At 40.5% G+C, this 12,418-nt stretch overlaps 1 protein-coding gene across 1 annotated transcript in view; it reads left to right on the top strand.

The window, feature by feature from the left end:
* Nucleotides 1–890: 890 nt before the first annotated feature.
* Nucleotides 891–12,418, top strand: part of sphkap (SPHK1 interactor, AKAP domain containing) — a gene marked incomplete at both ends in the record, with an annotated part of 49,691 nt that continues 38,163 nt past the window's right edge. The window contains one exon of the mRNA XM_083887301.1: nucleotides 891–934. Coding sequence (XP_083743427.1) covers nucleotides 891–934 — 44 coding nt within the window. The remainder of the gene's footprint in view (nucleotides 935–12,418) is intronic.

Here is a 12,418-nt window from a genome sequence, read left to right as displayed (position 1 = left end):
TTTGGGGCTTAAGACCTGGTTTTAATGTTAGGGTTAGGTACTTAGTTGTGATGGTTAGGGTAAGGGGCTAGACAATGATCTCTATGAGGGTATTTATTTAACTATTTTTATTTTACAGCTTCCTGTACTTTTTGTTAGAATTTTATAACAAAGATGTAAAAAAAAGATGAAAAAAAACCTTTAACATGTTGCTGAAAAGCTGTAAATTGCAATAATCGTTTGCTTGAAGGCATTTAAAAAGTGTTGGTGTTTGTATAATTCAAAATTTTGACAGCAATATTTTCACTTTTACTGCAAATGAATATCATCTCCTAATATCAATTATTGGCCTCCTTGACTACGAATAATCAGTATTGGTCCTGAAAAAAACACATCAGTCTATTTCTATTTAAGACACCTTAAAATGTCATTATGGGCTGCAACTAATGACTATTGGGTGATTATTAACTAATCAATTGTTTGACCCATGAAATAACAGAAAGTGATAAACGCTGACCACAAACTGAAGACTAAAGAAATCAGAATAATCACATTTGAGAAACTCAAACTGATGGTGTCGGTGATAAATTCAATTCATTTTAGAGTTGCAATATGATAATGACAACTTTTTGTAATTATCAGTTGTGATGTCCTGTTCATATCTTAGAGTTTTTAGCGTGAATAAACATGATCATATGCACTTCACACAATCACATGCTCAGATTGCTTACCTCAGCAGTGCTACAGCACACTCGCCAGATGATGTGAGGGAAAAAAAAAAAACTATTAGATGAAGATGCCTTAAAGAAAGAAAGATATTCCTACCATCTGACATTAAGTGTCTTTATGTGTGTTTCAGATAAACAACCTGGAGCGGAGATTTTAGCGACACACTCGTCATCAGAATGAAGATGTTGTCATCGTTGTTCACTGTGCTGCGGACCTTCACTGAGCTGTAAGATCAACACTGTTTCTGTTGTCTCTACATAGACAAAGCAGCAGATACTTACAATACATTACCTGACCAACTTTGTTGTTATTGCAGCTAAAATATGGTGTTTTTTGTAAGAAATTGTGGAGAAAAAAATACAAAAATGTGTATCTATATGATGCATCAGCATTTTTAACAAAACAAAATTAGGTCACAATGGTAACTGTCAAGAACAGGCCATCAGAAGCCTACATTTGTGTGAGAAGTCCCAAAGACTGGGTCAGGACCCACAGATGGGTTACAGGAGATTTTTTTGGTGGGTCTCTAAACACATTTTCAGAATTTTCCCAACCTAAACTTTATTTACGATGTATGTGTATGTGCTTTAAAGTGGAGTAGTGATTCATGTATCAAACATGTCCTTGGAAATGACTTGTTTATCAATTCCAAAAAATATTTTAGCTGTTGCTACAGTATGCACAAATTTGCTTTTGTCATGATGTATCATGTGATTTGGGTCACAATAGTTTGCCATCTTAAAATAAGTAAAATATTCCAGAGTAGGAGTCTGCTCCTTAAAATGAGGAGTCAACAAACACCTTAGAGTAGCAGTGTGATCTATGATATTAAAATGAATGACTATGATTTAAGCGCAGACTGTGGATCTTCAGTTTGAAAGAGACTCCTCTGGAGAATAGTTCTCTGAGGAATGGCACAGACACTGAGTTATGAGGCTCTCCTGTCTGTATTGGCCATATAGTGGACCAGGACTGAAGTGATTCAATAACCCCAATAATTTCCATAAATGTCTGAGGAGACAGTCTGCTGCAGACTTTATCACGCTCATCACTCAGCAGTCGAAACCACTGTCCCTGCACTCTGCTCATTCCTCTTTCCCTCAGCCTCAAGCATCTAGAGGTGGTGGAGTGATTATTATTTATTGAGCAGCAGTATGTTTTTATATATTTATAAAATAGTGAATAAATAACAGAATATAGAAATAAATGATGCTTTTACAGTAGCTCGGGGGTTCAAAACTATCCATGAGAAAAGGGGAAGTTTTCTCAAATGGCAGAAATCTATTGTGCGTTCATGGAAAATAATTATACACATTTTGATTCGACCTAGTTTATATTATGGACCAGCGGCCAGGCTTTTATTTTTTAACTGATTAGAGATTGATCTTTTTCTTTGTTAAACTCTGTGTCCATTTCTGGACGGGTCTACTCTGCAGTAGCAATCATGCAAATTAACCTTTAGTTAAATGCCAAGCAATTCTTTCTTGCTTTCTTTCTCTCTCTCTCTGCCTCTGATATCAGATGGTAGTGATTATGATGATTTAAACTGATGATTTTTCTTCGTTGATTTTGGCCAAAACTACCTTCCCAAACAAGTCCTTACCCCTGGCAGTGCCACTGATGCCTTGGAAAGATTTATCCTGCGTCAAACTTGACCTGTGCAGTCATGTATGTAAAAGACGAGTTGGACTATAATTGTAATGTCTGTTGTTTTATTGCAGGGAAAACTAGAAATGTATTCCAGTGTTCAGTGTTTGAACTATTCAGCAATTTTCTATCATCTCTGAAAAAAAATCTCATTGCATTAATCAGATTATTATTAATAAGAGAACTATTTCTTTCTGCTGAGTTGCTTTTTCAGTGTGTATGAAAAATGACCCTGGCCTGGAGACCAGAGGTTTCCCACCCCTGCTCTAAATATATTCTGATTAAATAGACATCCCCTTGTGCCACTTAAGAGTTTTACCTCCCCTCCACATGGGGGCACTCACTGTTTCTCCACCCTATTAACATCTGTCTCCAGTCAGGGGGTGATTACAATCCTTAATTGCTGCAATTTATCATTGAGGCCCAGGCTGCTGTCCCTCAGCCACTCAGGTTAGGGACAGAAAGGAAGAGAAAGGAGGAATAGAACACCGAGCACTTGTGCATGCACTGGGACTATAGTCAGGCAGCGAGCTGGTCATAAAGCACTAATGGATAACAGGCTGCTGAGAGAGCACAGTTCTCGAAGAGATACCTCATCATCAGCAACTGCACCGGAGACTCGGCAGCAGCAGGACTGCATAACAGGTGCCACAACCTCAGAGCCAGACAGAAAAATAAATGACATGGATACTGAAAAGAGAGGGAGTGTTGTGTGTGTTATGTAATATTAAAGAAACAGTTGCTTGGTTGGCAGCAGCTCAGGTGGAAGTGATGTGCTGTGGTGGGTTGGGGACTCATTTTTGTTTTCACAGGCAATGACTATCCATTTTCCTGAGGTTTTTGTGCCTTTCATGTGCCTCGGGCGACCAGATCCCAACAAAGTAAATGTGAGGCGTCTGTTTCCAGTCCTTACCCCGGATTTCCACTGGACGCGGAACGGCCGCGGAACGGCCGCGGAACGGCCGCGGAACGGCCGCGGCGCGGTTCTGCTTCGTCCTCTGCCCGGCGACAATCCCCACCGGGCGCGTTACAGCAGGGGAGCCGGCGGTTTTCACGGAAGATCGCGCGATAATCTCGAACGGCCGCGAGTTCGCGAGATCCCGCGATAGACTGTGTGTATAAAGTAAACAACAACAACACAGCTTCTTTCATTCTCCCACGTGGAAGAACTGTTGATCTGGTGTCATAAATGATTTTATGTTTCTCCACTTCAACAACCAGTCTCTCGTCGTACATTTTGACTCTCCGAGACGCTCTGATTAATTGACTGTTTACCTGGCAGCACCGGCCACGACGTAATGTTGATGTGAAGTTGTGACAGGCTATAAGACCTGCGTATTGTGTTTTATTTTGAAAGTGGGGTTTGATTCTGTGTCGGACTTCCTGTCTTGTGCGATCTGCTTTGTTGAAATTTACGAGGTTCAGCTGCGGCAACGGAAAAAATAGAACTGATTCCTATCGATATCGCTGCGGCGCGGCGAGCCGCTTCCGGGACGCTGCTGAGACGCTCCGCAGCGCGTCTGGTGGAAATGCTCACATTGATTAGAATGGAAGCGATTTGCAACGGCGACCGCGCCGCTGCCGTTCCGCGGCCGTTCCGCGTCCAGTGGAAATCCATTGTTAGAGGTAGTGCAAAAATGTTGGTAGAATGTGTATTTAACTAAGAAACAAGTGACTAATTAAGTATCTTTAACTATGGCTGCAGCTTTTTTTATCTTTCTTTTTACAATTTCGTTGGGTCTTCTTTTCTTTGCTGTATTTTCCATCATTTTTTCCTCAAGACCTTTCAAAAAGCTGTATAGTTTGTGACGGACTCCAACTTTTCCCACAACAAAAAGTTGTGTTTGACAGGTTGATTGACAGCTCTGCAGTGATAGCCGCCCTCCTTCTTTTCTTTATCTTTTTTTTTTTTTTTTTTTACATTAGATCAGATGTATACATTTACTTTTCAGTCTAGAGCCGAAATAAAATGCGGGATGTGGCGACAAGGGAATAAAATGCTGTATGGACACCATGGTCGCCCTACATGTGGCCCATGAAACGCCAGAAGATATTATGATCGTCCTCTGTGGTGTCTAGATAAGAAAAAGCTATTTAAAGAGTTTCAGTCGGCACTTAATGAACAACTGTCATCTGATTTCTGGAGCTGTCACTCAAAGTTGTCCAGCAATAACAACAATGCAACACAATGCATTATTCATGTTGAGTCCATAAAATAATAATAAAAAAAAACATTAGCATGAGCGTCATACACACGTCAAGGCCAAACTATATATGTGTTTACATTTCACAAAATAAATGTGAGTTTTGTAAAATTTTGACAATTGCTACTCGCTTGTGTTTCCATTGAAGGGTGTTTTGCGTATGAGCCCTAATTCTCGTAAGTCCTAAAGTGTGATTGTTTCAGAACAGAAAGACAAAGGCAGAGAGTGAACTCTGTCCACGCGTACCTTGCTATCTTGTCTGAAGTGAACTGGCCATGTGACTCCCCCCCACGACATGTCCGGTGACGCAGGTGACGTGTAAATGTGACAAAAGAGTGTTTCCATTACACTTCTGCGAACACGTCTCAAAAACCACCTCACAAGAGCGTGAAAATGTTTTTTGCGATTTATTTGAGAGATTTTTTAGGAATGTAGGTGTTTTCATTACAAGATTTTTATTGCGATATTTAGGTTTTGCGCATTTCGGTAATGGAAACCCAACTACTAATGACAAATGGCGGACTCACACAAAAGCAGTGGTGGCATCAGATAAAACATTTCTCAATATCTTTTAGTGCTGAACGATTTTGAATAAATATCTAATTGCCATTACTTTGACAGGAATTGCGATCTGATTTGCAAAGTCAGAGGGTTTCATTGGAAAAGCATATTTAAAATGATTATGATTACTGATATTTGTGCAGATCTGTGAGAAACAAAGATGTTCCCTTCAGTCTGTAGAATAAGATGTGTATAGATTTAGCTGATATTTCATCTAAAATTATGTTTTGACACAAGTTTTGGCTTTGGTTATGGCTGCGATTTGAAAATTAGGCAATTTTGATAAAATTTCTAATAATTGTTCAGCCCTAATCTTTTTGAATGGGGAGGCATCAAGTGTTACCAAACTGTTGCTTTGCTTTGCTCCAATTGTATGCGACAGAAGTTGAGAATATTAGAAAAAAAATAAATAAGGGCAAGCATCACTCAATCAAGTCACATTTTACCAATATGTGCATTTTAAACACTACACTGTCCAAAATGAGCTCTTAGACAAGGTCGTTTTCCCAAATTGGCGATCATTTCAAGAATATACTCAACAAAGACGGACGCTGCAGACATTACACCGACATGACCAATTCCTACGGGAATACTCTGTGGTACGGAGGCGATAAATGGTGAAGGGCATCAGAAACACCTGCTGCAGATGCTCCGAGACTGAACCGGTTGAATCACCTGGGACTGACAAGTAGGGCAGCGTATTATTGTAGGTCAAGATGTACCTTGGGAGGAGAACGTGGATGAGTGTACAGATGCTTGAGTGTGGGTTTGTTTGGCTTCACTGGTCGTGTGTGTGTGTGTGTGCGTGTGTGCGTGTGTGTGTGTGTGGGGGGGGGGGGGGGGGTGTGTGTGTGTGTGTTTAGCACAAATGGTGCTGTCACAGGCTTTTATCAGTTGTGCATCAAGGACACACAAAAAAGCAAAGATTTTTTTATGTTTAATTTACCACAAGAAGTTAGATTACCTTCCTTCATCTTTTTTTGTTACCTCTTTTCACTCTTTGTAAAAGTGTTATCTGTTCAGGAAGTCAAGAGCTATCACTAATGGCAATAACCAGATGGAATGAAAGAAGTCAAATTAAACTGTAATTATCTCTGATAAAGTTCAGGGGGGAATAAGGTCACAGCATGTGTACACAAAAGGCCTTTCAGCTGTGTAATTAAGTGTCTGTCTGACTTGTGTGATAGATCCTTGAATGATAGTACGGTCATTAATAATGGCAGCATATTAAATTTCACATCAATTTATTTTTACACACAAAGCCATTCCATAGCCGCAGTGTTCAGACATTTCCACCACTATGTTGTATCTGACTAATTGCACATTACCCTTTACCTACGATGAGCCATTTACAAGTTGATATTCCAGAAATAAAACGTGCATAGTGTCTTCTTGTGTACGACAAACAGCCATGGAGTCAGCACTCTCTGTATAGCCTTAGAGCATTTAGCATGCAGTCTTAAAAGATATATCAATCATCACGGTCTTGCTTTCATGTGGACAAAAAGACAGTCGTGCTCAGCAGTCGTAGTGAGAACCCCTGCTTAGTTTTCAAGAAATTAGCGAACAGCGTGCTTGCTTTGCCTTGTCGGAAACACAAACAGCCTCAAATCAAGAGCTCTTCATGCATATGTGGTAGGCAGGGCTGTAGTCGACGCTTGGTGTGCAGGTGTTAGCATGTAATTAGTTCTAAGGGGGCTGTGTCTGAAGTGCACTAATCAGAGGGAAGATGGTGCATGTAACAGCAGGTTTAAATCAGCAGCTTCTTTTGCAGCCTCTCACGTTCGTTCTGTGGATTGAATAAGCCGACTGTTGAGCAGAACAATGCTAATGGCTATGCTGCTCTTTTACTCTGGTTTCGTATGACTTTCTTTGCCATTTTTCTGTCTCATGTTTCACTTTGCCTCATATAAAATGTGAAATCTTTAAACATTTAGCAGTATAGTTGTATTTGGACGTCAAAGAAAAGGCTCAGTTCAAGATGAATCTCTCTGTGTGCAGTGAGCAGTTTTTTTTCTCGCTGTATTTCTGCCTTTGTCTGCCCTCTACTCTGAAATCTTTCAGGAGACTTTCAGGAGAGGGACAAAAGGGTGACTTTGACTTTTAATGTCGACGGTGGGCGGCGAGAAAGACTCAGTTATGGGTGTTTTTCGCCAACATCACACCTCTCAGTTTGCCACCAGGGTCAAGGAAACAGTTTGAAAAGTGTTTGGAAAGTGGAGCAGCTGTGCAGATGCAGATCACGTACACACTTGCCCAGTGAAATGCAGTGAAACTGTCTTCTGTAATGTTGAGATTGTATTACCCTTTGCCTCACTGGGGGGCTAGTGGAGTAACCGGCTTTGCAAATAGTCCACAGAAAGGTGGGAAAGTATCTTTGGGCCAATTCCAACTCCTATCTTAACCCTCAATCTTAACCCTCAAGCTCAACCCTTAATCTTAACTGGCCCTCAAAACCAAGTGTTGAGGGTTATTTTGTTATTTTGTCACTTAGAAATGGGACACCCCTTAAATGCAGATACGTCTTCAGACTGCGGGGGGCAGAATAACGCGCAAGCTGCGTCCAGTCTGTCAACTCCAAAAAAGAAGAAGAACACATTTACGTCACGATTATTTATTACGATCCGTTTTTCAGTCAAGTTATTAGGTTGTCAGTTAGTTATAAGATGATACTCATACAAATACCACAACCACGGACATATTCAGCTGACAGTTATCACACACCACGGCTTATTGAAAAGTAAACGATAGCAAACGATCGCTTGTCTGCACCGGCCGGCTATTGACAAAAGATCCTAAAAAATAAATATAAATGTTACGCAACAATGACGTCAGTAATCCATAATATGGGCCTAAACTAAGATAATACAATGGTTTTCATCATTTTTATATCTCTTTTAACAAAGAAAATACTTAATTTGTAGCGTACTCGTTTCGCTGCTTTCGGCGCCACATTTGTTATGTGAAAACACGCAATGCATTCTGGGTAGTCCTTGCTCCCAAGGGTGGTCTCGGAAAATCTCAATATTGAGGGCGTTACAGCCCTTAAACTTGCCCCTCAACTTAATTTTTCTGAGAATCGGGACAGCACTTGCACTAGAGGGAGCGCATTTTTGAGATTGAGGGTTAAGCAAGGAATTGGAATTCACCCTTTATCTAGAGATAGGAGAGCAAAAACAAACTTTTTTTTTCATTTCACATGATATTATCCCCTTAAATGTGATATGTGGTGTTGAGATCTGTGGGATTGTTTTGTTTGTTTTTACACTGAATTAAAATGTTCTAAATTTGGTATCTCTGATAGTATGTTATAGGAAGACACTTTCTAAGGCTGCAGTTTGGCCTTGGTCAGACTGACTTCATCTTAGAAGTGACTTGCAAGTGGAAAGTTATCCAAACATGTTTAACTTGGCTCATCTTCTGCCACAACATGATACAATATCATGTAGTTGGCCTCACATTTCTAACAGATTGTTGTATTTAATAGTGGAGAACATTAAAAAAGTGCTGCTGTGAAAACTTCAATCACACGTTTTACTTTGTACTGTGTTGGTATGGGAGGATGTGTGTGTTAGTATGAATATTTCTGGAGCACTGTGTGGTGAGTTGTGTGCCAGGTTTGCCACATGGAAGAGTATAATGAGGAGATGAAAAAGCTGAGGGTCAGATGAGGAGGAGGAAGCGTGTGTTTTTCACGCTGGTGTCTGCCAGCACAGTTTGCTTACAGATGTGAGAGTTTATGAGGGTTTAATGGGGTGTCATGTTCAGGGCTGAGCAGTGAGCGCGACCTTCAGTTTTGTTACTTTTTGAAGTGTTTGTTTTGATGGAGTAGTGGGTTAACTGAGTGGTGCTTCACTGGGATACTTTTAAGTGGGTTTTGGTCACTGAATTCCCTGCTCCCTTTCACTCATTTCATATTCTCATAAATCCGACAGGTACAGTAAACGTCCAAACTTTCCCATTCGCTTAAATGGTATTGACCCTGCTGTGTACATCTACATGGCACACAGCCCAGCATGCTCCAACAGATGCTGTGAGATTGTAGGGAGCAGATGGACACTGTATCTGCACTGAGGGAGACGGAATTGTGGTTGTAGACATTGAGACGCCTGAGTGAATTTGCCCTCAGCCATCTGTCCCTGCATCTCTGTGCACAGACCTACTCTGAGACCACTCTCCACTAAGGTGGAGGGGAAAGATCTCTGAAATGCACAGTGTCAACACAGTGTGAGGAAATGTTTGAAGGTTTTAGAGTGATCCAACAAACGAGACGCTTCACGAGTTTGGAGTTGGAGAAGAAGATCGATACAACTCTATGGTCTCGGTGGATAGAAATATGGGACAATGTGAAAAACAACAGCTTGACCTTTCTGATGCTTTGAAGTCCTCTTTGAAAAAAATTGTTTGATGACATGTCACATCAGAGTCTACAGGAAGCCAATACACACGGGCCAGTATTTGTTCCTTGATTCACGCGCCCACTGGAACACAAATTAGGGTTGATTATATCTGCAGCACAGATCTGAAAATGTACCCACTAGTGGATGAGGCTAACGGGAGGAATATCGATGCCTGAAACAGGCCATCAAATCCATGGGTTCACTATACACTTTTAGAACGGATGTAGCCTCTGTGCACCTCTGTTGTTCACACAGGAAACCTGTCCTCTGCTCTGCTTTACATAGGATTTGCCTCTAAATATGATGGCGATGATGAATATAACTGTTATAACCTTTTATTAACCAGGAACCACACAGCTGCAAATTTAGCAGGGATACACAGACAAATTATGAAATTACAGTAAAAATCACAGAAAGAGAAGATCTCATAATGTTCATAACATATTCATCAATAAGAAGATTAAAATACAGAATAATTAAATGTCAAAAATATATCTCGCTGCCATTTCCCTTTTTTTCAGTGTGTAATTCTGTATGTTTTTAGGGACTGATAATTTGAATTTTAATGCATGTTATTGTCTTGTATTTTTATAGACTGTCAGAATAGTGAAAGCAAGGCGATAATCTATGCAAATGGTCATTAAAGTATTATCTTATCTCATTTAGATTATCATCAGATTTGGAACCATTCTATTAATTAAATGAAACACTTATTCTAGGTGGTTTTGTCTGTTCATGCTGGTGTTGAAACATGGCTGTGCAAAATGGTGGCCTCCATAAAGCAAGCCCCTACTACATGTGACTTGCTGTAAGAACCGTACAGTAGTCAGCAGTCAAAAGAAACTTTCAAATTTTTTTTCCCGTCTTTTTTTTTTTTTTTTCATGTCACTTCGGGGGCTCCATAGAACCCAGCAGTTTTTATTCTAAAGCCATTATACACATATATGGGTAGTATATTCAATTTCTGCAAATAAACCCTGCTACATGTTATATACTGGACCTTAAAAAGGTGAAACCCCATTATGGTGAGAGAGGATTTCCCCCCCTTATATAAAAAATTGCAGAACTGGCCATGACAGAATGAAGAGGGGGGAAAAACCCTGAATGGCACAGTGAGGTGAGTTTCCAGCCAATTTAGTTAAACTAATGCTCAGCAAGTGCCAGCTCAGTGCAGCAGCTGACTGAGACAAACTGTTAGCTTACAGCCTGCAGCCTCTTCCACAGCGTCTCATTCATGACCTTTCAAATGATTGCTGATTAGGAGCACTCGGTAGCTTCCAGCAGGAAGAGCAAGAGCGCAGTGAGAGGAGGAGGAGGAGGAGGAGGAGGAGGAGGAGGAGGAGGGCCATCCTATCTAAACAACAGTGAGTAGTTTTCATTCACTGTTTGCAGTCGTTCCACTAGGGATGAACTGCGCTGGGCTCAAAACACGCTGTTATTACAGGGAGCATCAGTTTGTTCAGCAAACAACTGTCAGGGTTTTCACACGGCTATATCATAATAAAAATTATGACGACAAATTTGAACAGGTAGTTAATATTAGGCCCCGTCCCATTTCTCCCCCTTAAAATTTCCACTTGGTTTGGAGTGTCCTCAACTGTAAATGTCCCTTGTTGAAGGAAGTGGGACACCACAATATGCAAATTAGCGTAGTGAACGTTACGATCATGCTAACCTACGTCACATGTTGACAATTCTACCGGTGGAGCCTACTACTACTCTCTCAAAGCACTCGGCAAATAGCCGCTAGCTAGCTAGTTTGCTAGCTGCTTTCATAAATCGTCAGTTATTTTCTGACATTGGTGTTCAAAGCTCAACGGTCCTCTGGATATATATATCAAACCAACATATTCCAACACATTTGGACACATGCTTATTTGCAAAAATATACTTACAACAAACTTGTTCCTCTGCAGATGTGGCCACCATCTTTGCTGAATTTGCAAAGCATGATGGGTAATTCCATCTTCCACTTCGTTTTAAGCCCGCATCAGAGCTCACTACATTTTGAGGGTTGATTAAAAGGGCAAAATCACACTCCCCCTTGCTCCTCTACACGAGAACGTGCAACATTTAGGGTTAGGGCAAAAATTGAGGGTTTAGGGAGGTATTGGGACGGGGCCTTCATTTCATTCTGGATTGTTTGAAACCCTCTGTTTCTTAACTGTTAACATATCAATTGCTCCTAGGTTTGATACTTCTGTGTATAAATATGAAAATATGTCCCCAACAAAATGCATTAATTACCAATTATTTTGGTACCCTTATAAGTGTTTCCAACGGTTTCTTCTGTTGACATTTAGTACAATGTAATTTGAGAAGAATGTAAGAAGTTGAATTTTGGTTGAGGTTTAGGGGGAAAATGTGACATCAAAACCTGACCATTATCGCCAACGTTAAAACACAGTGGTGTAAAGAGGCCGAGCAAAGTCAGCTGTGGACTTATTTATTTATAGATTTATTCCCAATAGGATGATCCTCCTCCTCTTTCTGGTATATAGCCAAATTGGATTAAGATGGAGTGAGAGATAAGGTGAAAATTCCTCCGATTACATACCCTGGCATAGAACAGTATCAGTACAACCAGATTGAGCTCGCTAACCACTGGTGATACATGTACCACAGTTTGAGAACCATGGCATCCATATAGGTGTATGTATTGGACTTGTCAGGTCTGCTCTGGACAGAGCTGGTTTTCACGTGAAGGATGCAGCATATTTTACTTCATCATATCTGTTCATAAACACCAAAGATAGATTTTCTCATTGGCAGACACTGGCACAGTTCCTGTTGTGCTCTAATCTCATTCAAAACCTTTACACCCCACATTTATACCAGTTAAGCGGAACCAAAGTTCCACCGCCGTACATCATAAATGGCAACAGCTTATATTAACGT

The sequence above is a fragment of the Microchirus variegatus genome (assembly GCF_963457635.1).
Source record: "Microchirus variegatus genome assembly, chromosome: 3".
In the NCBI taxonomy this organism is placed as follows: Eukaryota; Metazoa; Chordata; class Actinopteri; order Pleuronectiformes; family Soleidae; genus Microchirus; species Microchirus variegatus.
This window is presented reverse-complemented; position numbering and strand designations above follow the sequence as displayed.